The sequence below is a fragment of the Psammomys obesus genome, unplaced genomic scaffold (assembly GCF_907164565.1).
Source record: "Psammomys obesus unplaced genomic scaffold, mPsaObe1.curated_primary_1811, whole genome shotgun sequence".
NCBI classification, from domain to species: Eukaryota; Metazoa; Chordata; class Mammalia; order Rodentia; family Muridae; genus Psammomys; species Psammomys obesus.
The window spans coordinates 13178742-13204709 of record NW_026585895.1 but is presented as its reverse complement, the minus strand read 5'-3'; the positions used below and the strand labels follow the sequence as shown (position 1 = coordinate 13204709).

General features: G+C 37.6%; 1 protein-coding gene across 3 annotated transcripts in view; it reads left to right on the top strand.

Annotated features, from left to right (window-relative positions):
- Positions 1–25968, top strand: part of Dync1i2 (dynein cytoplasmic 1 intermediate chain 2) — a 48765-nt gene that overhangs the window by 8744 nt on the left and 14053 nt on the right. For 2 of the 3 annotated variants that reach the window (XM_055600057.1, XM_055600056.1), the window contains exons 4-12: positions 6564–6654; positions 10775–10834; positions 13336–13451; positions 22920–23015; positions 23267–23429; positions 23538–23637; positions 24089–24214; positions 25079–25225; positions 25591–25704. In XM_055600057.1, coding sequence (XP_055456032.1) covers positions 6564–6654; positions 10775–10834; positions 13336–13451; positions 22920–23015; positions 23267–23429; positions 23538–23637; positions 24089–24214; positions 25079–25225; positions 25591–25704 — 1013 coding nt within the window. The remainder of the gene's footprint in view (positions 1–6563; positions 6655–10774; positions 10835–13335; positions 13452–22919; positions 23016–23266; positions 23430–23537; positions 23638–24088; positions 24215–25078; positions 25226–25590; positions 25705–25968) is intronic. The other variant, XM_055600058.1, reaches the window with a different exon arrangement.

Genomic DNA, 25968 nt, shown 5'->3' with positions numbered 1-25968 from the left:
AAACTATGGAAAGACAGTGTAAAGAGCTATGCTTTTTTTTTCTTTCCAATGAAAATGAATTTCATGAATGTGAGTGGTTACTGAAAGATATTTATTTTCTTTACATGTACGAGTGTTTTACGTGCATGTATGTATATGCACCCTGTGCATGCCTGTTGTCTGTAGAGCTCAGAAAAGGGTGTCAGCCACCATGTTGGCTCTGGGAACCAAACTGGAATCTTCCGTGGCCTAGTTAGAGTTAACATTGCTGTGATGAAACAGCATGACCAGAGCAACATGGGGAAGAAAGGGTTTATTAAAGCTTTGTGCTCCCACGTCACTGTTCAATTGAAGGAAGTCAGGACAGGGACTCAAACACGGCAGGAACCTGGAGACAAGAGCTGTGCAGAGGCATGGAGGGTGCTGACTACCAGGCTTGCTCACCCTGTTTTTTCTTATAGAACCCAGGCCCACCAGCCCACAGGTGGCACCACCGTTATGGGATGGGCCTTTCTCCATCAATCACTAATTAAGAAAATGCCCTACAAGCCTGCCTGCCTCTGATCTTATGGACAGATTTTCTCAGTTGAGGCTTCCTCCTCTCAGATAATTTTAGCTGCTGTCAAGTTGACATAAAACTAGCCAGCACATTCTGTTGGAGCATAAAGAGCCCATGAGATTGTGTTTACCAAAAGAGTGTAAGCTGATTAACATAGAATTAATATCTTTAAATAGCTGCTGTGGCCTGGACTGTGTTGAAGAATTTAGCGTCTCCATTTCCTAGTCAGATCACTACATGCTTTTCTTTTCTTATATCTAAACGATTTTCCTTCTTTTAGCTAACATAACATAATGAAACCAGTAAAGGGCCAAAAACATTTTGGTGATCTTGTTGCCTTTAAAAAATTAGGCAAAGGTGGAGCTGGGGTGGGAGGACAGGAGAGATGACTCAGCATCTAACTCCAGCAGAAGACTTAGTTTCTAGCACCCATATAGGTAGATTGCAACTCCCTGTAATCCCAGCTCAAGGGCATTTGATGCCCTCTCTGGCCTCTCAGGTACCTGCATTCATGTGCAAATACTGACACATAAACATACACATGAATAAATGTAAAGCCTAAATTAGGTAGCCGGGCATGTGACACATGCTGGTAATCTCAGCACTAAGGGAGGCAGAGGCAGGCAGATCTTTTTGAGTTCTTTTGAGGCCAGCCTAATCTACAAAGTGAGTCCAGATAACCAAGGTAAGAACAAACAATTAGGGAAAATGCATTTCATAATCCTTAAAACATACACTTTTAAACTCAGTATTAATGTCTAGTGCTTACTTATAATTTATCATGAAGAGTACAAAATACAGATAAACTTGTTATTTTCAGTAATCCACAATTAAAGCAAAAAACAATAAACAAAACAAAAATCCTGGGGCTGGAGCGATGACTCAGCAGTTAAGAACACTTATTACTTTTGCAGAGGACTCATGCTCAGTTCCCAGCACCCACATGGTGGCTCACAACTATTTGTAACTCCAGTTCCAGAGGATCTGACTATCTCTTCTGACCTCTGAGGGCACCAGGCAAATATGAGATATAGGGAAAATACTCATGAACATTAAAATAAATAACTTTTCAGTTTATATCATGACTTATATGGATACTTTTTTTCTTGTTACTCTAAGAATTTCTTGAATAATAATTACTATTTTTAGGTAGATTTATTTATTTATTTATTTATTTATTTATTTATTTATTTTGCATATGAGTGTGCTCTGTCTGTAGATCACTTGCATGACAGAAGAAGGCATCAGATTCCAGTGTAGATGGTTGTGAGCCACCATGTGATTGCTGGAAATTGAACTCAGAACCTCTGGAAGAGCAGACAGTGCTCTTAACCTCTGAGCCATCTCTCCAGCCTGAATAATTATTAAATATATTTCAAGTTTAAAAATTTTAAATTATTCTTTAAAACTCTTTAATATGACTTTTTCTTCTTTTTTTTCTTTTTTTTTTTTTAATTCAACTAAATGGATTTTTTTTTCTTTTGATATGGGGTCTGATTATATATATAGTATTGCCTGGACCTGAACACACAGAGATTTGCCTGCCTCTGCCTCCCAAGTGCTGGGATTAAATGTGCACACCACCATCTTTGACTAATTCTTCTTCTTTTTTTTAATGTCACTAAATAAAACAGCTCAACATATTTGCTGGAAGATTGTTGCTTAGTTTGCCAGTTGATTGTTTTTTGTTGATATTCTTGTTTGAGATTTATGTGTTGTTTATCTATAGTTGTGGTTTGTGTGCATACATGTCTGAATACCCAAAGAGGGCGTTGGGTTCACTATAGAAGGTTACGAGCTACCCTGTGGTTGTGGGAATTGAACTCAGAACCTCTGAAAGAGCATCCAGTGCTGTTCACCTCTGAGCCATTGCTCCAGCCCCCTTTGTCTGATATTCTTTTTTTTTTTTTTTAAATAAGGGAAGAAAAGATTTATTATTATTTATACAGTGTTCTGCCTTTTTGCTAGAAGAGGGCACAAGATCTCATTATAGATGGTTGTGAGCCACCATATGGTTGCTGGGAATTGAACTCAGGACCTTTGGAAGAACAGCCAGTGCTCTTAACCTTTGAGCCATCTCTCCAGCCCCTGCCTAATATTCTTGAGAACAGAATCTCACATTTTTATCCTTGGTGCCAGCACAAGGCACCAAGACTTTAAATGTTTGTTCAGTTTTTATTAGATCATGTCTTTCTATTTGGAAAGGCCAAGCAAAAGACACCCTTCTTTGAGACATTGTATGCAAATACATAGCAGAATTGAAATCTGGATATTTTTTTAAATAAATATTTTAACTTTTAAGTGACCATAACTAATAGCTAAGTTTAAACACAGCATTGCTAGTTAAGTATTGTTTTACTGTTTTTCCCGTCTGGATTTTCTTGTAAGTTTTGGATATTTTAAGTCAGATTTTTAGAGGGAACTGTCCATGTTGCCAGGTCATTTTTTCAAGTGTAGCTTAATTGCAAAAAAACATTTCATGAGAAGGAATGTTGTTTCTTTATGATCTTTTAATACTGCAAAATTGTTTTATCTTCATTTAAAAATTTAATGTTCTAATTATATTGCAGAGAATATTCTTAACAGTAATATTCATTATCAGAAGAGAGGCGTTGTAAGTGGAGAAATTAGTATTTAAAGGGTTACTATTTAAAGCGCAGACAGCGCAGGTGCTGAGCCCAGGCTGGGAGCACCTGTGTTCACAAGGTGCGTGTTGTGTGAGTACTGTATGTTGATGTGCCAGCTCAGGGACCGCACGACTTTGATTGTCCCAGAAGCTGCCTCTGTCCACTCACTGTCTTATGATGCCAACATTCTCAACCTCTGCGTTCACTTTCCATGGCTGTCTACCTTTTCTGTGCCCTCTTCGTGGCAAAATCTCTTTCCCAGAGACTTTATTCTACCACACACCTTCACCTGTGTGGCTTCTGTGAGTAGCTGATCAGATTTAATCTTAATTTTAAATCTAAGTGCATTTTCAGGATCTTTATAGTTAAAAATACTCTAGTTATTTCTTCATTGGCCAAAGGCTGTAATGTTAATTTTATATACTTGGAAAGCCAAGTTCTTAGCTGGTGGGTAAAGCCTTCTTGACAAAGCGTTTTATCCTAGAGAATGAAACAGCTGCTCTTTTCAGTATTCTTTATGTGATCAGTGAGGGCTGTGGTGTAGTTGTTTTGTTTTCAGTTCATATTTCTCCCTTGGTTCTCAAAAAAAGGAACAAGTGCTGTCTTTGCCACGAACTTCTGAGAGGCCTAAATCCGTTAAGTGTATTCATGTGTTACATCAGTGTAAAGTCTGTTTGAGACTATTTTATAAACAACTTGAAATAAAGGCAGTCTGATCAAATCACTCTCTTGTTAAGCAGATCATATTTTAAGTACTTGACAAAAGCTACATATTAATGCTTATGTTACTTTCAAAGCCAGTTATGTTTACAAGCTGTCCTTTAAAAGGAATTCCTGAAGTGAGTCTCTTCTAAAACTTGGTAGCTCATGAGTTCAAGGTCTTTCTCCTTCTTGAATGCATGCTTTCTTTAACTGCAGAAGTTTGTTGAAGGCGGAGAGTAGGAGTATTGCCTCATTGCATAATTACTATATTCCTTTTTTTCTGAAGCTAATTGAGTTACTATTTGGTAGTCAATTAATGTTATCATTCCCTTGTTTTCTGTTAGCACCAGCCTTTGATAATAATGGTGATTTGAACTCTCCAGGTTGTCTCTTTGAGTCCATTATTTACTATTACAAGATGAAGTTAGCTAGATAATAGCTAAGACTTTTTGTTTGTTTTTGTTTGTTTTGTTTGTTTAAAGACAGGGTTTTTCTGTGTAACCCTGGCTGTCCTGGACTCACTTTGTAGACCAGGCTGGCTTCAAGCTCACAGAGATCCACCTGCCTGTGCCTCCTGTAGTGCTGGGATCACAGGTGTGTGCCACTGCACCCTGTAAGACTTTTTAAAAAATGTGTTTTCTATCACTTGGCTTTAGACTGCTAATGAGCACAGAATATAGTTTGGGGATATTTGGGATCGAGATTTTTTTTTTTTTTTTTAATTTAATTGCACATTTAAAGTCATAGTGATATTTCTCCTGGCTGGTCACCATGAGAATTTGAGTAGGCTTGTCATTCTTGATTTATTATTTTTTTCTAAACATCTATTTCAGAACTAGGTTAATATATCTATTTATGTACATGTAATTACTATTTAACCTATTTCTAAAGAACTTTGCTGACATTTGTAATGCAGTCTTAACAAAGTGAGTTACTTTTGAACTTATTGAATAGAATCACCGATACTTGAAATCATCTGGAAGAGGAAAAGTGGAAAATATTTCTGATGCTTTCCAACAGATAACCGGTTTAATAATTACTTTAGTATTTTCCACAGTCTCTCTAATATCTATCTGTAAGGAAATTAGTTTCTCAGTTATGAGTTTTATATATATACAATTTAAAGAACATAGACTATATACTTCGATTTAATAAACGTGTATTTGTGTTTACAGCACAGTAGACAAGCAAGCTGTTACACAGTGCCATTCCTGTGTGCAGCTGGAGTTTGGACTAGCAGAAGCCTTACAGTGAGAGGAGCAAAAAGATAAGGAAGTGGAGCTAAGAGAAGCTAAAGGATTATGACATTGCTATTTTACCTTAGATACATTAATTTTTAGCCATATTGAATTATGCATGCAGCACCTAACAGTGTCAGTCATAAGTGAACTCTATGAAGTTTCCTGTGGTTGCATAATTGTTTCTGTTACATTTAATCATAATATTAGAAACATTGGTTTTGTTTTTAATACTGTTTGAAATACAAGCAAGAATTAACCTCTGGTAGCTCAGAAAACAAACATTCTAGCTATGGCTTTTTCCTTCGTATGTTACTGATTATATAACTAGGAATTTGCCTTCTGTTTAGACTATTAAGTAAAGTCAGCGCAACAGGAAATGTGTTAGTCAATAATGTTGTACACTCAAAGATTATTTAAAAAGATACTTGGGATTGGGGACATTTGTGGTAAAAATTTAACCAGAAGATGGCAGTGATGAGCCTCTTATGATTCCTGCTACGGTAATCAAAAAGTTTTCCAAATGTCCTAGCATGAAATGTGCACGCTTAACTGCTGTTACAAGTGTTGAGACACTGGAGAAAAAAGTTGCTGATGTTCTATATACTGTGAAGAATGTATGCTTTTCTCTAAGAAGGGATTAAGACTATTTTGGGTGTCTGTATCTTTGTCTTACATTTAGTTTTTTCTGAGTTCTGGGGTAAGGAAGTTCCCATACATCTTGATGTGTGTAGTTTGCATGTGTCTCTTTATGTTTCGCCCCACGTCCAGAAGGCATGCTGTTTCATGGCCTGTTTGCATTTTCCACCCAAACTGCTGGAAACTAATGAACATTTTAAAGGAGCCATTCCTTTAGCTGTATCATTTCTCTAAACTGCTTCTTTTCAGTGGGGAGAAATGTATTCATCCTAAATACTAATTTTCTGAGGCACCAGGGATCAAATCCAGGACCTTGCACATGCTGGGCAGGCCCTGAGCTACTTCTTGAGACCTAAAAGTATTTGAAAGAAAAAAATATTAGGCAATGGTTTAACATTTTCAAACAAATCTTGAAGACCAGATTGAAGCATATTTCAAAGTTTTAATTTTGGCATTATACTCAGTTAACACATAAAAATGATGGTCTTATAAGAGTAACATTGGAAAGGGGAGAAGGAATGTTCTCCTTTGAAATTTGTGGCCGCTTTGGTGGTGCACAAGAAGCTACATTTTCCTGTAGTCTTAGCTCTGCCTGAACGCATCTTGCCAGAGAAGTTGCACAAGTCGTCAGCATGGTTGTTAACCTTGTCTTTTCTCCTCTCTTCCTACTGTTCATTTTCACCCCTGTGTTTCTGTTCCTGGTTTGTCATCATTTTTCCCTTTTTGTTTATTACTTCATGTTAAATTATTTTGAAACACCGTAAGCTGGGCAAGCTCTGCAGGTAGTAACAGCGGATACCTGTCTATTTCCCTATTTAGTCCCTCCTCCCATGTCCCCATCCTCCAAGTCGGTGAGCACGCCAAGTGAAGCTGGAAGCCAAGATTCCGGGGATGGCGCCGTAGGATCCAGGTATGTAATTCTTCCTTAATATTTTAATGATAGAATAGAATGCATTCAGTGCCAAATGCTGTCAGTGCTTTAGAGGGAGCCTAAGTGTTTATGTTGACTTAATACTCCCAGCCTAGAAATTCTCTGTTGGAAATTGGGATAAATTTTTTACAACAGTGTTTTAGCTGTCACATGTAAGTAGTAAATAGTTAAGTGGTTCTATGATAATTTATATTAAACAGGAGGTGTTTGTGAATTTAAATTTGTTCTGCTTAAACAAATGTACTGGTTACTATGTGAATGTTCTGACTGAATAATGTAAAACATCTTTGTTGTGCTTAATTCCCCACTTGGTAGTTGGACATTGAAACAACTCAATTAAGCAGCCTAGTTCTGTTAAGTAGCTGATTCTGCTAAATAAGATTAAAAAAAAAGTAATCATAGCACAAAATATCAGACTTGGAAAGATGGCCTCTTGCAGAGGACTTGGTGCAGTTCCCAGCACCCATGCCTGCCAGCCCACAGGCTTTTGTGCCATAGTTCCAGGGCATCTGACTCCCGACCTCTGCAGGCACTGCACAGACACTGCGCACTTCTTACAGACAAGCACGGGGCACACACATGGACATAATTAAAATAAAACTGAGCTCAGGAAAATGTCTTAGCATCATCTTCAAGGCTGGGTATAGCTCAGTGACAAGGACTTAGCTACCATGTGCAAAGCCCTAGCTGTCGGTCCCCAGCACCACAAGAAAAAGAAAAGTTATTAAAACTTCTCAGTTTTATTTTTCCTCTCTGCATGTGTGTGGATGTGCCCTTTTGATTAAAGATAAAAATGGACAATAAAGTCTGATAGAGAAAACAAACAAACAAACCCTGCAAATAAAATGGGTTAGGTGGTCCAAAAAATCAGCACTATATTCAGTTCCAAAATATTAAGTTATTGTTAACAATTAAAAGGTACGAAAATAGGCTGGAGAGATGGCTCAACAGTTAGGAGCACATATTGTTCTTGCACAGGATCTAGAGTCGATTCTCCCAACCCTCTAACTTCAGTTCCAGAGAATCTGATGCCTTTTTCTGACCTTGCTGGTATCAGGCACATATGTGCTGCATAGATATCCATGCAAGCTAGCACTCGTATACATAAAAATAAAATCTAAAAATAAAGGTACAGGAAGCTTGAATCTGAGATGTGCTTTCCAAAAGATCTTTCACTACTATTGTTGCAGATAATTGGTAAGTCCTATTTAAGAAAAAATAAAATAAAGCTTTCTTTTGAAAAGTACTATTACTTCATAAAATATATATTATAAAGACAATTTAATCTAAATTAAATTTTAGGACTAGAGTTACTTAGTTTATGCTTCCATGCTTTTTGTGTGTGTGTTTTTTTTTAAAGACAGGGTCTCACCGGTTATCTCTGGGTGGCTTGCAACTTGCTCTGTAGACCAGGCTGGCCTCAAACTCTGTTTCCCCAGTTGCTAGGCTAGAAGGTGTGTGCCACCATGCCTGACACTTCTACATTCTTTTATGCATATGTCAACATCCCTTTAAATATTTAATATTTAGAGATTTTCAAGTGAAAGGATTTTTTTCTCTTCTATAACCAACATTAAAACAGTGAAAGTATTTCTCAACATAAGTTACTATATTTACTAAATTTTTTTAGTATTGCGTATTATCTTTATTTAAATGATCTATACTTTATGAGCTCATTGTTCCTCATTTCAAATAGGAATAGAGAGATTATTTTAAAGCATTGTCAGCGAGTTTGTTTTTAAAAGTACTATGTAACATTTACTTAATTTTTAAAGTTAATATGAGTTTAAAAGTGTTGTTCTCCATGAGTAACATAGAAACTACTTGAAATGCTTTGGAGTATTGTAAAATGGTATAGGAAGTAAGTACTGGGTAGAAAACTGTGTGTACAACAGCCAGATATGCATCAAATTGCCAGCTTTGTCCTAAATACTGTGGATTATCACATAAAATACACTCTCTGCTTTCACAGAATGCCATTCTAGTGATTGTATCATTAGCTTAAAGATGCTTTTTCAAAATGTTCAAAGGAGATAGCATCTTATGCTTACTGTAAAGTGTATTTTATGACTTACTGCAAAATAAGAAAACAAGTAACTTGATAATTTAAAAAGTATTTATTCTTATTAGAGAAAGTAAACAGTTTTTATCTAAGTGTAACAGGAAAGAAAGAACTTTTAAGTTTTAATTCAGAGTGTACTGTGAAAACACTGAGTCACCTGGAAATAACTTTCAAGAGGACTAAGTTTGTCATTTTACACAAACAAATAGAAACCTGAATTTTGATTAGTCATCTCCAACTTCCATAATGGGAAGAAAATTTGTCGATGCTTGAAACAGTAGTAAAATAATGCATTTCTAAATACATGGCATTTAAATAGACTACTCAGATCTGAAAATGAAATGAAATGAGCTCATACTGAGCAGAAGTGAAAATGGAAGCCTGAGAGCAAATGTCACAGGAAATGAAGATGTGCAGGATGGACCTGGGCACTAAGATTAGGCCACACAAAGAACAGGAAAAAGACATTGTAAGACAGGATGATGTCAGATAACTCTTTAAATAATAAACATTTCTGTTTGGACTACTGATAATTTATAAATAAGTGTAAAAAGATGAGCTATTCAATTTTGCCTGTTGGATGTTGCATTTCATTGTTTCTGTTTACTTTCTTAATCCCTTCTAAAATTTAAGTGATAGTTATTCATTTAGGTAATCCATGCTTATTCATTCCTTTTTTTTCTATTTTTGATTAGTTTATTTCTAAGAATTAGGATTGTACTTTATATGTCTAAAGAACCTTTTAATATATAGAACCACATACTTTGAATGATGTATTTTTTAGTACTGGCCATGCTCTTAAATGAAATTTTGCTCAATTTTAGACTAAACTGACATCCTCAACAAGGAGGTTTATGTTATTGGTCAGCTAGAGCCCTTGTATAATGTAGAGGCTGTTGACAGAACATTCCTTGGAGACCATCTCATCAAACTGCTTTGGTTTAACAAAGCCTAAGTTTGTTGCTGTTCATTGCTCAAAACAAAGTAGGTCTTCACTGTCTCTTCTTCATTGTATACATTCAACGCTGGTTAAATCCCAACATCTTTCCTCATAAGCGGGAGAGTTCTCTTATTTTGTCTAATCAGGGAAGCTGAGAAATCATTTATTGTGTTCAAAATTATAGAACTAAAACTAGTTGTGCATTCTATAACTTGAGAAGCAAAAATGTTCCACAAAATGCTATTAGTGAATGTAGAACTGCACTTAGCCTTTTGTGTGGAACTATGAACAGTATTGCTGACTTCCAAGAATGCCTGTTCTGATGACGACTAGATTTAGCTTAGGTGGAAAAGATCGTATATAAGATATTTACCCATTAGACAATGATAAAACATTACTGTTTATTTAGGATTGAGATTCTCTAAAAGTTAGGTAAATTCTTTTGAAAGGGATTTTTTTTTTTTTTTTTTCCTAGAAACAGAAGTCTTTAACTTTTTTCAAAGCAGTGATATGTAAGCCCAAGGCAGTGCTTAACCCATGAATTACAGCAAGGTCACATTTTGGAAACGTTAGCTATTTTGTATCCCAGTGGGACAGTCTTGGTTTTCTTACCAAAAGGCTTATGCGTTGACTCATTTCCTTTACCAGTATGGCAATTTCCTGCAGCCATTTAAAGCTTTGGGCAAGATTAGAATATCTTAACTGTCTTCACTAATCTTCTTTTTCATTAGGAATCTTAAAACTTTTAACTCTTTCATTGCATATTTTGTTTACCATTCATAAACAATGTATATTTGGTTTGTATGCTTTAGCTATTTGTGTTCCATTTTGTGCAATACTGGTTTGCCACATTCTGCAGATACCCTGAATTATTCTGGGCTATATTCCTGCATCTTTAACCACCTAGATGCTTGTTTTGTGCACTAGAGCTTTGGAGTTAGACCTAGTGTGTGGGTTTCGTTTTAGTCTTACTAACCAGCACTTGGAGGTCTTCATTGTAAATAGTACTTTAGTGTTGGCTGTTTATAAAATGCATTTGCTTGACTAACTTCTGACCTTTTTTACTAATGCTTCGTGGTTGTCCTACAACCGTTTAGGACGCTGCACTGGGATACAGATCCATCAGTTCTTCAGCTTCACTCAGATTCCGACTTGGGGTATTGCGTAGATTTCTTACCTTCCCTCTTTAATAGTTAATTTGCTTCTTTGTGAAACTGTCCTAATTTTACTTTGCTCAAGTTTCTAATATTGTGTCTAGTTAAGACAAGAGTTATGTTTTACTCTGACACCTCATTTATCCTTTTATAATTAGTGAAGGAAATAGTCTTCATAGGTAATTTTCTAGGTACTGTAAGTTTGCCCACTTAAATGGCAAAATTCTTTGTTATTTCTCTTTTTCTAAGATGTACTAAAAACTTTCCAGATTTAAAAAAATATATATATATATTTACTATTTTAATTGAATCTTTTCTGAGTTATTTGATATGAAAATTAACTTTTCTAAAATAAAATTAATTATTGAGTCTGAAGTCATGAAAGAAACAAGATTTCGTAGTCTCTATACTATGGCTCTGAATTTCTGTTTACGTAGCGTATCACTCACTCATTCATTCTAGGATCCACTACACAAGTATTTGCTATAGTCATTGTACATGACAAAGATAGCTCTTTCCCCTCGGTAATCTGTAGTCATATGCTTGAGCGTCTGAAACATGAATAAAAAAACCTCATATTACATATAGGAAAAATCTGAGGGTCTTGTACGTTAGCCAGAAGACCTCTCTCTGGCTGCACCAACCCTTCCCCCTGCCCCATTGGTTCCTTGTTTTCAGTAAGTGTAGCTTTTGGAGAAGCGAGGCATTACCTCTTCTCCTCTAAAATCTTTGAATTTAAAAAAGATGTGTTCTCTTTCACTGTTAGGTTTATTGTGCTTCCAGGTTAGTAATCTGTTGCTAGTACTGTTAGCCTGCCCTCTCTTTTTTTTCTCGGTAAGTGAGTGATTCATTTAATGGTCTGCAGCTTAAAAATCAAGAATATGAAGTTCTTATTTCAAACTTTATTCTTAGACTACTCTAGATTGCTTCAAGTATCCTTAAATTTTACCATTTAATTATTTGATACTTTCCCCCCTAAGGCTAAGCTATTCCTGAAGTAGCAAATCATTAAAATGTTCAGTGGCTCTCATGTAGTGCCTTAGAGCAAGATGGTTTGCGTTGTGTTTTTTAATGTTTTTCTTCTTTTGAGATGGTGTCTTGTGTAGCCCAGGCTGGCCTCAAACTACTGAATCCTATGACCCCAAGTACTGGGATTACAGATGTGCGCCGCTGTGTCTGGCTCACAATTTTTTCAGTGTTAATTTTATTCCATTTTTTTTTTTTTCATAAAGAACCTAATATAGTTGTTAGATAAAATGGAAAATGTTTGTGTGTATTAACAGTGACATATTAAAGAGTGTTTCTGAAACCTGAGACATTTATTGCAGACAGAAGGGAAGTTGCAACAGTGTCACCATCTCAAGAGGGCTTATGATTGATGACTTTGGCAGCTGGAAAGCATACTTTAGTTTATAGTTCAAATACCTAATAACCAAGTCAAAATTCCTGAATAGCTAGTAAGAGGTATTTTTCTTTTGGTCTGTATTTCAACTCTCCTGTTATTCCCTCGATTTACTGAATCAGAAGTAACTTCTGTAGTTTCATTATAGTCAAGAAACCTGTCAGTTTAGTATTAAACTTTAAACTTTAGTTTAAGTATTAAACAAACTTTAGTTTGTTCAGTGAACCACAGACAATATTAACCATGTAGAGATTGAAAAAAAATAAATAATTTATTTTAAAATCCATACTAATGTGATTCTAAGAACTACCAAGTGTAGAAATAGGAGAAGGCTTTCGGGGCTGTCGAGATGACACTCAGCATGCCTAGCCCTCAGTTTGAGCCCTGGAAACTACGTAAAGGTGGGTGGAGAGGAGTGACTCCACAGAGTTGTCCTCTGAACACACACACACACACGCACACACACGCACACACGCACACACCTTACACACCACATATACGCTCACCCGTGCACACATACACACATCCCACACATACACGCCACATACGCTGACACACAGCACATACCCTCACACACACAAACTCACGGACAGGCTCACACATGCACACACGCTATAAAATCTTATTTAAAGAAAAAAAGAGAAGACGTTCAACAGAAACCTACTTTTCCCTCATTGTCTGCTAATGGTGAGTGGAACTGAACAAGGGCTGGAGAAGGTACTGGATTCCTTAAGAGAGTCTGGAGTCATAATTGTTACTTCTTTTAACCTGTCTACCATGTTTAGCAGTCATTCTGAAGCTCCTGTCCTCTCAGACTGTTACTGCCCAGACACTTGCCCTAAGAAATGATACTACTCAAATTTTGAATTGAAAAATAAGTACCCTGAGTGAGTGAGAAATTTCTTTTTCCTGTGCTACCCCTTAATTCTTTTGCTAAGGTAAAGTCAATCCATGTTCACCTCACAGTTCCTACTAAAGCAGGGTTCTGAATTTCAGTGCTAGATGGAAATGAGTGCTCAATTTTAAATTTTTAAAAAAGTAGCATGCTTGACATCAATTTATCATTTGTTGGATTTAAAAGCACATATACTCGTTTATTTAGGCGAGGCCCTATTAAACTTGGGATGGCCAAAGTGACTCAAGTTGACTTTCCACCACGGGAAATCGTGACGTATACGAAGGAAACGCAGACCCCAGCTGCAGCTCAGCCCAAAGAAGGTGAGTGTCTGACCACGGCATGGCTGTCTAGGCTGTCAAGTGGCTAGGCATGGGTTATCTTCTTTATCTTTTGTTTGACAGTTTGGGGGTGAGGGGGTATGGTCTGACACAGGCTTGCACTTGGAGGCCAGAGGAGGACTGTCTGGTACGTTGCTCTGTCGCTCAGCCTCGTTGCCTGAAGACAGGGTGTGTCACTGAACCTGGACTGCCCTGGCAGCAGCAAGCCCCAGCTGTTGCCTGCTCTGACCACCACAGTGCTGGGTTGGGAGTGCACACAAGCACTCCTGCACGGTTCTGTGGGTTTTTCTGCTTTTTTAATGTGGATTCTGGGGATGTGAACTTAGGTTCTTATGCTTGTCACAGCAAGCACTCTTACTCACTGAGCCATCTTCCTAGCCCTAGTTTTGACATTTTCTTAGAGAACCATTATAAAACTAATAATGCTTCATAGTTTCTGTATTTATATGCATATTTTTAAATCACATTGAAGTGAACTCACAGATTAAAAACATAGCACAGCTAAACAAACATTACCCAGTGTGTGTGTGTGTGTGTGTGTGTGTGTGTGTGTGTGTTTTAATGATTTATTATTTGAGAATTTTAAGGGCTGGAGAGATGGCTCAGCAGTTAAGAGCACTGGCTGCTCTTCCAGAAGACCTAGGTTCGATTTCTAGCCCCCACATGGCTGCTCACAACTGTCTGTAGCTCCAGCTCCAGGGGATCTGACACCCTCACACAGACACACATACAGGCAAAACATCAATGCACATAAAGTAAAAATACATAAATCATTAAAAAAAATTAAAGAATTTTAAAGTTTTTACTTCCTAGCTTTCTGTTGACTTACATTTAAATTTACAGTCTTTGTCACTAATGTGTATTTGTGTGAGAAGTAGAAAAGCTTATGTTGTATTTCTCTGTCAAGCATAATTTTTTCCAAAAGCATTGTATGCCATGGTAAAAGAAGTACATTTCTTTTCTGCAGAACATGATGTATTTTGATAATACTGTTGTTATTATTCAAAGTAATAAGCCAGTCTTGGGCTGGGGAATCTAGCTCATTCTAGAGTGCTTGCCTAGCACGTGTGAAGCCTGGGTTCACTTCCCAGTGCCACAGATGAACAAATTCTTAATCTTCCCCTTAGGAGTTAAGGATTTTATTGCTTGTTGAGTAGCCTTTGATCTGGGTCTAATTCGAGGTCCTGTGCACAGATCCTCATATTGAATCCTGGAGTCCTTTGGCTCTTAAACCAGAGTACTGTTTTTTAAGTTGAGGATAAAATCTCCTTTTTCTTTTCTTTTTTTGTTTTTGTTTTTGTTTTCGAGACAGAGTTTCTATGTGTAACAGCTGTGATGTCCTGGAACTCACTCTGTAGACCAGGCTGGCCTCAAACTTACAGAGACCCGCCTGCCTCTGCCTCTGAGTCCTGGGATTAAAGGTGTGTGCGCCTCCACACACTGTTAGGAATCATTTAATAGTTAGTGAGTCAAGCACAAAAACAATGAAAGTTGTTGTTTTTAACCAGCTAAACTAATGAATTTATGTTGCACATAAAAGAGATTTAAATAAGATTCTGATATAAGTCCACAATCTCTTACGTAAAACCTTTAGGGCCATATATGCGTTGGGTTTTGGAACCATTCAGCCATTAGGAATGTATATTACTGTGTACATTAACACTCTAGCCGCATCTTAAGATATTGATGTTTCAGAAATAAGAGATATAACCATACCAAATGTGATAAATAATAACTATAAATAGCTTTTCTTATGATCATGTTGGGGTCAGGCACTAAGTTAGTCAGGATTTTGGAGCTATTGACAACGTGGGGATTTTGCATCAGGCATTGTGGGCCCTTATAAGCTACTCCTCTAATAGTTCATGTATAGGGTCCATTTTTTCCTGTTTAGTTGTAGAAAATCAAGTCAAAATTTAGCCTAATGTTTAATTTATTTTTAATTTTTCAGTTAAATGTTTTTCAGCTATGTTGAGGGCCCACACGCTCTAGGTAAACATTGGGTTGTTTTTTGTTGTTGTTTTTCCCCATTATGGAATTATTCCAGGGCAAGGCCTTTAGCATTCCTATGCTTCTGCTGTGCCAGCTTTTCCGAGAGCCGAGGGACTGTTTGTTTGTGCTGTGACGCCTGTGACTAGCATGTGGTGGGCGCTTGTTGCGTACCTAAAGGAATTAGGCAGTTTTCCTCCTGAGGGGAAGTTTGACCTATAGAGGACATTTAAATGTTTTGCTTCACCATGAAAGCAACTACTGAGAAATAGATTGTTTTCAAGTGTTAGTTCATTGTTGATGAAATTTGGATTAAAAGGCATGATTAGTCCAGTACTTGTTGAGTATATCCTAATTACTATGTGTTCTTAGGTCCAGGTCCAGAAGTGGAAGGATTATAGTCCACATCTAGGATATCTGATGCCCTCTTCTGCCTTCTGTGGGCACACATACACAAGTGGTACATGTATGTGTACACACACAGCAGTACTACCACCACCGCCACTATGACCACCAACAACCCCATACAGGAGCCTTGATTCTTATTTGCACACAGAGAAGCTGAAAAAAAAAAAAAAAAGAAGTAATTATCAAGGCTTCTTAGTTAGTAACTACTGTTCCAAGCTTTAACTGATTCTAAGATGCGCTTTCTCATGCTGTCACAGAGCAGCAAGTGTTGTGTGTTTGTAATAGTGACCGACAGTAGGTGGCCTTAAGGGTTTTTATTATATTCCAATGTTCCTATCGATCTAGAATAAAATTTTGTTAAAAAATAGTCTCTTTTCTCACTAGATCTCCTTTTTAAAAGATATTGACTACAAGTACAAAGTTCATTGGTCTAGAACTGTAGCTTAACAACACTTTATTCCAAAGGAGAGTGTGGTTTGGAGAGTGTATTGGTGTGTCTACATCAGAGTAGTATCATCTTAGTGCTAATCTCCAAATAATGAGTAAGCACCTATGCCTTTTCCCTGATAATAGAGGATAGAATTTTTCTTCACTGACAGAAATGCAAGTGGCAAGGTGGGTGAACTGAGGTTCATCCGCTTTGCTGTCCTTTCACAATCTTCACTGTCTGCATAGACTAGATTTACAGGTTCATTTTACAAAAGTCCATGTCTGTTCATTTACAGTCTAGCAAGTGTTCATTGAGTTCGTTGCGTGTCTACCATGTGTATATGAAGGCAGTAGATCTCACCTTTCCTTGCTTTTGTGATTTAGTTAGAGCTTGGAGTATCTAAGTGGAGAAGAATGAGAAGCATATACTCACTCAGACCATGAAGCCATCCATCGCCTGTACAACTACTTATAAAAACTAGAAACTTGGTTTTTTTATGTCATTACAATTAATTTCATGACATTAAATTTTGTTCCCATATTGTAGAAGTTTTAGAGGAAAGAAGAAGAAACAACTTTATATGGGATTTTTATAATGAAAACACTTTGTGCTTAACTACATTCATTGCTTTAACTCAGCACTCCTCAAACTCAGCTCAGCTGGCTGCTATTTAACAATGACTTTAGGGGTTGAGTGTTGCTTTGTGGTGGCGTGTTTGCCTCACATTCATGAAACACTGGGTTCAAGCCCAAGCACTGCATTTTTTTAAAGTTGTATTTACCTGAGAGGAAAAAAAAATCACCATGAAGAAAAAAATTGGAGTGTAACAGAATTCAGAAGGCAGTATCATCAGTGCAGGAGTAACGTGAGGAAGTGAAGGCTGGTCTTCAGTCTTTCCCATCTTCCTTTTCTGAGTGGCCAAACTACCCTTTAAAAAGGGCAGTTCCATTTCGCTTTGTTTTTCTCTGGTCTAGCTATCCTCCTCCTGTCACATTACATGAGTTGGTGGCACTGTATCTGAATCAAGGTGCTTCCATGTCTTAAAGCACCTACTGTGAATGAAATTGACTAAAGCCATGTGACCTCAGTCAATTCCTTTCTCTGCAGGTAAACAGCTTCCAGAAGGCAGGAGTGGTGCCCACAGGCACGAGCCTCCTACTCACGTTCCTGCCTTCACCTTTTAAAAGTCGTAACTCTTGAAAATAGCATTATGTTTTTTAATCCACCACTTCTATGGCGATTTTTTTTTTTTTTTAATTATAAAAAGGATTTAAAGGAGGAAGAAACCCTAAAGGCTCTGTAGCCTCACTGGCTTGTTTACACCCTTGGGAAGTTAGTTGCCGCCCTTGGTCTGCATTGGGGGCAGTGCCAGGGTCAGAGGCAGGGCAGCCTGCCACTCCTCCACTCCACTTTATATGTGGGCGGATTTCCCATCTATTGCTTATTGGTTAATGAGCCAGCTATTGTTGATTAGCGTTTATATTGGACAGAGATTGTTACATGTAAACAACTTGTAAATTTCATTGTATGATCTTATTTTCTAGAATACACACTTCCTACTTGTAGGCCAAATTTATGGGCTTTCTAGCTAATAATAATCGTATTAGCCTTATCTAAAATAAAGTTTTAAAAAGCCCCAAAATAAATTACGTATTTAACAAATTAGTTTTAACCTTTAGTATGTGAGACTATAAGTAAAACTGAACATTATGTCACTTATTCTTCATTTTGAACTGAAGGATTTAAATTGGAATAAAACTATGACCCAGGAAAAATGTAATATTTGATAAGATCACAGATAACTGGATTACTAATGATACCACACAGTCAAAATAAAATCCAAATTTTCTGTTTTAAAAAAAAGATATGCTGAGGGGCTGGAGAGTGGTGGTGACGGGCGCTGACTGCTCTCCTGAAGGGCCTGCGTCTGACTTACAGCACTGCTGTGAGCACAGCTGTCTTAACTCCAGGCCTCGTGGGATCCGACGCTGTCTTCTGGCCTTTGTTGGTACTGCACATACATGGTGCACAGACATACATGCACACAAACAATCATACCCATAAAATAAAGAATTTTACTAAAATTTTTTTAAATACTGTGTTGAGTCAAATTCTATATTAAAGCAAATGGCCTATGGATATTATTTTTTTATTATTTCCCCAACACTATATTTAAATTCAAAATGCTTATGATTGAAGTGTCAGCTCTGTTTTCCTTGTTGAAAACCCAAACTATTAAGCAAATACAAGTGGTTCTATTCAAGATATATGCAAAAAAGCAAAACCAAGAAAGGAATGAATCTTATCAATATATTGATACAACTTTGTCCCATTGAAGGTTGTCTTAAATGTTCTTTTGATTGGAAAGTATCAGAAGATAGGTTTGTAGGGGCAGGAAAGCTGTCTCAGTGGGTAGATACTTGTTGCCAATACCGATGACTGACCTTGACCCCCATGACCTGCATGGTGGGTTTAACGCCACACGTCATCTTCTGACATTCTCCTGTGCACCATGGCACACATGGGCCCAGCACGTGCCTGCCCACACGTGTACACACATTAAAGATAGTTGGATGGATGGATGGGTAGAATTTAAGGTTATTTAGAAAAATATTAAGGGAAAATCTTTCCTGTCTGGTCTGGATTTTTAAACTAATGATTGGGGAATTCGCAATACTGATAGACGTTTACAGGGTTATTTATAAGCTGAAATTTTGTAAGTTGAATCATTTTTATGAGCAACAAATTTCCTGATTTAAGTTAGAAATTTATCACGATATTAAATCAACTCAAAGGGCTAAATGCCAATAAGACTAACAATGAACTGTGCCAACAGCTGTATAGTGATAGGATTTATTAACTTTATGCTGAAAATGATAAGAGATTTATAAGCTGCAGTGTTTGTTTACTGTGTACTAAGATCTTGCATATTACTGTTTAAATGCAGCTATTGTAGAAATATTCAGAAGTTTTCTTAAACATATCCTAAGTATGAGTGGCCTATAAATGAGAGCGCCTGCTCAGAAGGCACCTTCCTCAGTTGAGCAGAAGCTGCCCGCTTCACAGATCATTTAGCTGATTAACACACTACCTTGCTGATTATTCTCGCAACCAGAATTTCACTCCTTGCTGTTGGCTCCGGGTGCAGCTTCATTTACAGAACAGTTCTCTCTTCATCTCAGGAAAGTGCATCACAGTTTTGGTGTTAACTGCAAGTGAAAACTCAGTGGTTCACTGAAGCTAGTTTTAGCATTCGTTGACAGGAGATGTGTCATTTTGAAAGTAACTGCTGCCTCTCTGCACCTTTTACTCCTCAGCCCGTAACCTTAGCTTCTCTGTCAGGGAAAGCCTGGAGTTAACCACTTAGCATGTAGTAATGAATATTCATCAGTAAATTGATGTGGCGTCTCAGCCTTCCTGTTCACTTTCCAGTCTTCCAGTTTTCAGGGTGTTATAGCTTACCACGTCACTAGGAGTATCTGAGGCAGTCTTCACAACTGTGGGGTTGGATCTGGGGCCACATTGGTGGTCCCGTGACACCCATAGGTGACACTGTAAGAGTTCTTAGTAAGAAGGGCATGCCAACTCAAAGGAACATTCTTTCACATACACATACACACATATTTTTATATATAGACGTGTGTGTGTATATACACGTATATAGTAAATCACCTAGTATATGTTTGTATTTACACATATATGTAGCTAATATATGTGGTTAGGTAGTATATATGTGTATACCTATATATACATGTGTATATATACATATATATGTAGGTGATTACTTAAGGTATCCTTTATAGCAAAACCAGCCCATTTTTGTAGTTGTTTTTTTTTTTTTTTTTTTTAGCAGACTGTTTGCTTTTATATTCTTAGGAAATTATTTCATCTAATGACCTTTCTGAAGCTTGATTTAAGTACTAATTATAGTTTTTAAGTCCATATTTTATCACTGTAGAAAAGGATGTATGTTCATTTATTCTAAAGTACAGTTCTAAGAGGTGTCTTGAAAGAGTTGCTGCTAAGCACCCAGCTGCAGTGTGGCTTGGCAAATGCTGCACAGCAGACAGGCAGACCAGCGGCTAACACACTTCACCTGTATTTAATACCTCCAAAGGAAAGAGCGTCTACAAACAAAATCTCTCCTGTTAACCAGGCAGCTGGGGGGTCACTTAGCACTAAAAGATGCCAACTCTGCATTGTGACAGGACTTTGCCGCTTGTGTTTGGGAATAGTACATGGAAATGGTGTAGCACAACAGGTAGAGGGAGGAGGGGGTGCGGCCTGGAGACTGGATGAGTCGCCATGTTCGGGAATGACTTGTCCATGGTGACTCCTGCAGCCTTCTCTTTAGGATTTACATCCAGGGAGCTAGCTGGTCACTAGAATTGATTAGAAAAGTTGACAGTATTTGCAAAAAGTGAGATACATTTTTTTTTTTCTCAAACTAATTGTAAAATAAAGAAGAAAGGCACAGGATTCTGAGAGCACCACTCATAGTAAATTTTTCCTGAAAAGAGACACTTTGTTAGTCTAGAAGTCAACTTATAAGTAAGTGTAATTATTTTATTTCAGTATCCCTGCCGATTGTTTTATGGCAGAGTTGCATCCTAATGTTGGATACGAGATAGATACAAGATAGAGTCACCATCAGGCACACTGTTTTCAGATTAATAATCCTTTGTGTACGAGAATTCATCTAAGAAGGAGTAGTGTCTTTCTGTTTCTCTATGTGATTATTTTGCCCAAAAAAAAGCTTCCATTTTTTTAAGTAGCACAAAAGCTGTAATTGGCATGCTTTGTAAGGAAGTGTCAGTGTGCGAGAGAGTGGCGATCGCTAAGAATTCTTTTACGTGTTCTTTCCCCTTTGCGCCACCGCCTCCTCAGCAGGGTCACTGAGATCACTAGCTTTTCTTGAAATGGCCATTTTCACTGGCAGGTGCATTATACCCTGTATTTTCAGATTGTTTTTCCATTCTGAATGTTTGGCAGGTTGATTGCTCCGGCTGCATTGACGGAGAAAGGGCTGACAAATGCGGTTGGGCTGGCTGAAAAGACAGTGATTACTGTTTTCCTTTGTGGCTGATTGAGGCCCTTGAAAGGAAAAATTTTAACCTTCACCATTTGGTTCAAAAGTATGAGCATATATTGAAATCACTCGTGCCATTTATCCCAGTTCTGTAAACTTGTCAGACGTAAAAATCGCTCAATTTCAAGTAATGTAGGATTGGCATACGTCATTATCATTCTGATTAAGTTGGAGGTTGTAGCGTTGTGTGCGTTACACAGTGTCATTTAAAGCTTTCTGTGCACTGGTACAGTTATATTTTTATTGCTCATACTATAGAGTTGGAAAGATTTTCTTAGCTCTCTAAATCTAATACTGTGTGTGGTTTGGCAGCTGGTGTGGCCTACAAGCTGCATTTTGTTTGCAGGGTAAAGGCTTGTCTGTAGCCTCCTGGAGTGTGGGTAATTGCACAGGCTCACCATTGGGGAGAGACACAGGATTGGAAGCAGTCAAGCGGAAGAATGTTATGCCATCCCCTTGCCACCTTGCAGCAGAAAGACAATCCCAGCGGTGCCATCTGGTTGCTGCTATCTAGTCAGCTGGCCTGACTGCTGGGACCGTGACTTGGCAGCTGGTTCCCATCCTTGACCGTTCTTTTGTGTAGGTTGGATGTGTAGGTTTTAGATCGTTTTGTGCATGGGTCAAGGAAATGACTAGAACAGACAAGGAAAGTCCCCTTGCTGAATAGGCTTTCATTACTGGAGATGTGCTCCGTGCAGATGCCTGCTGCCGTTCCCTAATAGACAACTAAGATGTGCGTGGGCGAGAAACACATGCTTATCTGTATGAGATCTGCCTTGGTTTGTAGCTTAAAGAGATGGTAGACAGGGCTGTATGCCCTGTAACATTTGAAAAGAAATTATTTTAAGTTATATATTGGTTTGGGAATTTATGAAATTTGAGAATTTTAAAGACTTATAAACATTGCATATTTCCATTTATTTTTATTCAAATTAAAGAAAACTGTTTTAAGTGCTTATTGCCACATCATACAGTGATAGATAATGAGACTTGCACTTAAAATGACAGAATAGAAAATGTGATCTCAAAGCTATTATCTTTAAAATCTGCCTCTCAAATAGCAACCTGAGAGTTGTAAGCATCGCTGTGTCCTAGGCGGGTGCTTCAGACACTGATGGTTTCAGATCACAAGTGAGCAGCCATCTCTGCGGGCTGTTGGAGACATTTGGTTTTCTTCATTCTGCAGCATTAGTGTGTCACACGCTCTGCAGAGCTGTGTAGGAGTCACATGTTGTTCTGTCTAGAATAGTAATGCTTGGAGGCGTTGAAAGACTTGCATGAGGAATTTGGCCTACGTATCTCTCACTTCTTCTGTACATAGTTACAGAATGTAGGGTAACTTTTGACGAGGCACTACAGCTATCTCCGCAGATCTCTGTGTTGGTGCTGGTAAAATTCCATTGTTCGTACACTGTCCTTCCCTTGAGGCTCTGCTCCACCTTGAGGGGGACGTGATGCTTCTGGATGCCACATCAGGACCAGTCGCCAATGTCTGTTCTAAGCTGCTCTTTGTTTGTTGTTTCCTCGTGTTCAGATGAGGAGGAGGAAGATGATGTAACAACCCCTAAACCTCCTGTTGAGCCTGAAGAAGAGAAAACTTTAAAAAAAGACGAAGAGAGTGATAGCAAAGGTATCTTAACATATTTAAGTTTTTTTGTTTTTTGTTTTTGCTGAGTCCTCTTAAAACTTTTTTACTACTTATAAGTTAAAGTAGAATAAAATGTTCTAAATCAAAGAGGTTACTTTTATTTTAAAAGAATGTATTGCCTTACTTGAACCATACTGTAATAGTGAGTTGACAGGATTTAATTGGCCAAAATCATACTTTGAAAACAGAAACAAAAACAAAACAAAAAAATGTTTTGTTTTTTTTTCCCCTAGCTCCCCCTCATGAACTAACTGAAGAAGAAAAGCAACAAATTTTACACTCAGAGGAATTTTTAAGTTTCTTTGACCATTCTACAAGAATTGTAGAAAGAGCCCTTTCTGAGCAGATTAACATCTTCTTTGACTACAGCGGGAGAGACTTGGAAGACAAAGAAGGGTAATGTTTAATGCCTAAGATCATAGCTTCTGCAGCCTAAAAGCATGGTAACATTAAGAGTGGCACAAGTTATAACGCTGTCTTTTGTGGGGAATTCTTTTTCTATAGGGAAATTCAAGCAGGTGCTAAGCTATCATTAAATCGACAATTTTTTGATGAGCGTTGGTCAAAGCATCGAGTTGTTAGTTGTTTGGATTGGTCATCTCAGGTAAAGTATAGCAAAACTGGTTGTTATTAACTCATTTTAAAAATTCTAATTAGTATATAGTCTTATTTTAGTTGCGGGACTGTTTATAATTATGTCTGTGTGTCATTTAAAATAAATAATAACGGGTGATGGTTCTAACGTTGTCATTGTCATGTTGACTTGTATACCTTGGAAGGAAGAATTGGAACTGCTTTTCAATTTGAAATTCAGGACCTTATTCCCAAGCCCAGTTTTGCTAATTTAATTAACCACAGAACACTTAATATAAAATTTAAACATTTTAAAGAACTATTTTAACACTTAAGCATTTTAAATGTTAAATTGTGCTAATTTAAAATTGGACTAACGTCTTGGTTAGTTAATTTTCAGAAAAATCTGATAGACAGTTTAAGAACATAAAATAGTTTTATTGTTCATAGCCTCTTTTTCCACACTTGATTCTTATGAGCAGTATCCAGAGTTACTTGTGGCTTCCTATAATAACAATGAAGAAGCTCCTCATGAGCCTGATGGTGTGGCCCTCGTGTGGAATATGAAGTACAAAAAGACTACCCCAGAGTATGTGTTCCATTGCCAGGTAAGATGGTCACTCAGCTGTGGTCCCACATGTAACGATTCAGTCATGAATGTAGACAAGTACCTTTTTTCTTTTCCTGACAACGTGACTTCATTGGCTTGGCATTTACTGCACCACTCCACATTTGCAAACAGACGTCAAACGGAAAGCGGAACACTCTTGGTTCAATATAATCTGCCTTTTATAGCTTTCCTAGCATCTCTCACATGTTTAATCACACCTGAAGTCCTTGGCAGTGTGACTTTCTGTTACTGTGATTGACCACATCGAAGGGATCTTTTGGAAGACATCTTTCCCATGGGGAATTTCTCTGGGACTTCTTGCTGAATATACAATTAGGCATCAGCCCACTGAATCACTTAAACATGGCCTGAGGAGTTGCACTAGGTAGCTTTAAGTAAAAACATGTGGTTGAAGTAGGAAGCAGATGTAGATTTTTTTAAGTGGATTTAGCAAAAGGTTAGAATTTGTGACTCTTTCTGATTGTATAAGTTAAAGTCTTAATAGTGGCATAATCCAAAATAAAGACTTTGAATCAAAACTAGTGTATTCTTAACTGTCATATTAGAGTAAGAGGTCAGTCACAAGCCATCTTTCCTTTAAAAACTGTAATTGGTTGAAGCAAATTTTGTTTTGTTTGATAATTGTGTAAACATATAAACATCACATTTGACTTTTGAACAAAAACTATTCTTATTTTTATTCTTAGAAGATTAAAATGGAATGGATTGTTTTTTAAAACTTCTACTACCTTAAGCAGTAGAAAGAGAAATGTTTCAGAGAGTAGGTTTTTTTTTTTTTTTTTTTAATTCACCAGACTCTTCCCACTTAAATCTTAAATACAAAAATTCTACTTCTTTGCAGTCAGCTGTAATGTCTGCTACATTCGCAAAATTTCATCCCAACCTTGTTGTTGGGGGTACATATTCCGGCCAAATTGTGCTTTGGGATAACCGTAGCAACAAAAGGACTCCCGTGCAGAGAACTCCCCTGTCAGCCGCTGCACACACAGTAAGTACCTGGTTACTTCATCAGACGTCTGCATGCCCTCCCCACTGGTGGTGGTGTACCCACAAAGTGGGTTCCTAACGTGCGTCCTTGTATGTGGCATACCAGGAAGTCTTCTAAGACTTCTAAGACTCTCTTCTGAGACAACCTTTTATTAGTGGAACAGCAGCAAACCACTGATGGACAGCACTGCTGTCCCAGCAGTGCTCAAGGTCCTGGGTTCGGCTCCCAGGAGCAGCAAAACAGGGCTGTCAGGTTACAACACTGTCTTGATATGAAATGGAACACCCATAATTAGATTAGTTTTTTTCTGGGCTTTGTTGTCTGTTTTATAAAAGCTTTGAAACTCTTTGTGTGTGTGTTTGTAGCACCCTGTCTACTGTGTAAATGTTGTTGGAACACAGAATGCTCACAATCTGATTAGCATCTCTACTGACGGGAAGATTTGTTCCTGGAGTTTGGACATGCTTTCCCATCCACAGGTCGGTAAAACCTAGAAACATGAGAACTTGAAGTAAATGATGGTTTTTAATTTTATATATACCACAGTGTGCATTTCATCAGAAGCTATTTTTACACTAGTATACAGATTGTAACCTAAATAAATGTTCATAGTTTAAATGTATCTTATCAAACCTTTTTCATTTAACTGAGGTAGGTTTATATTAATACTGTGTTAAAACAGTAGCTTGTAAGCCAGTTAAAATTCGAAGCTTTCTAATGAAGATCTGAAATTAAAGCCTTAC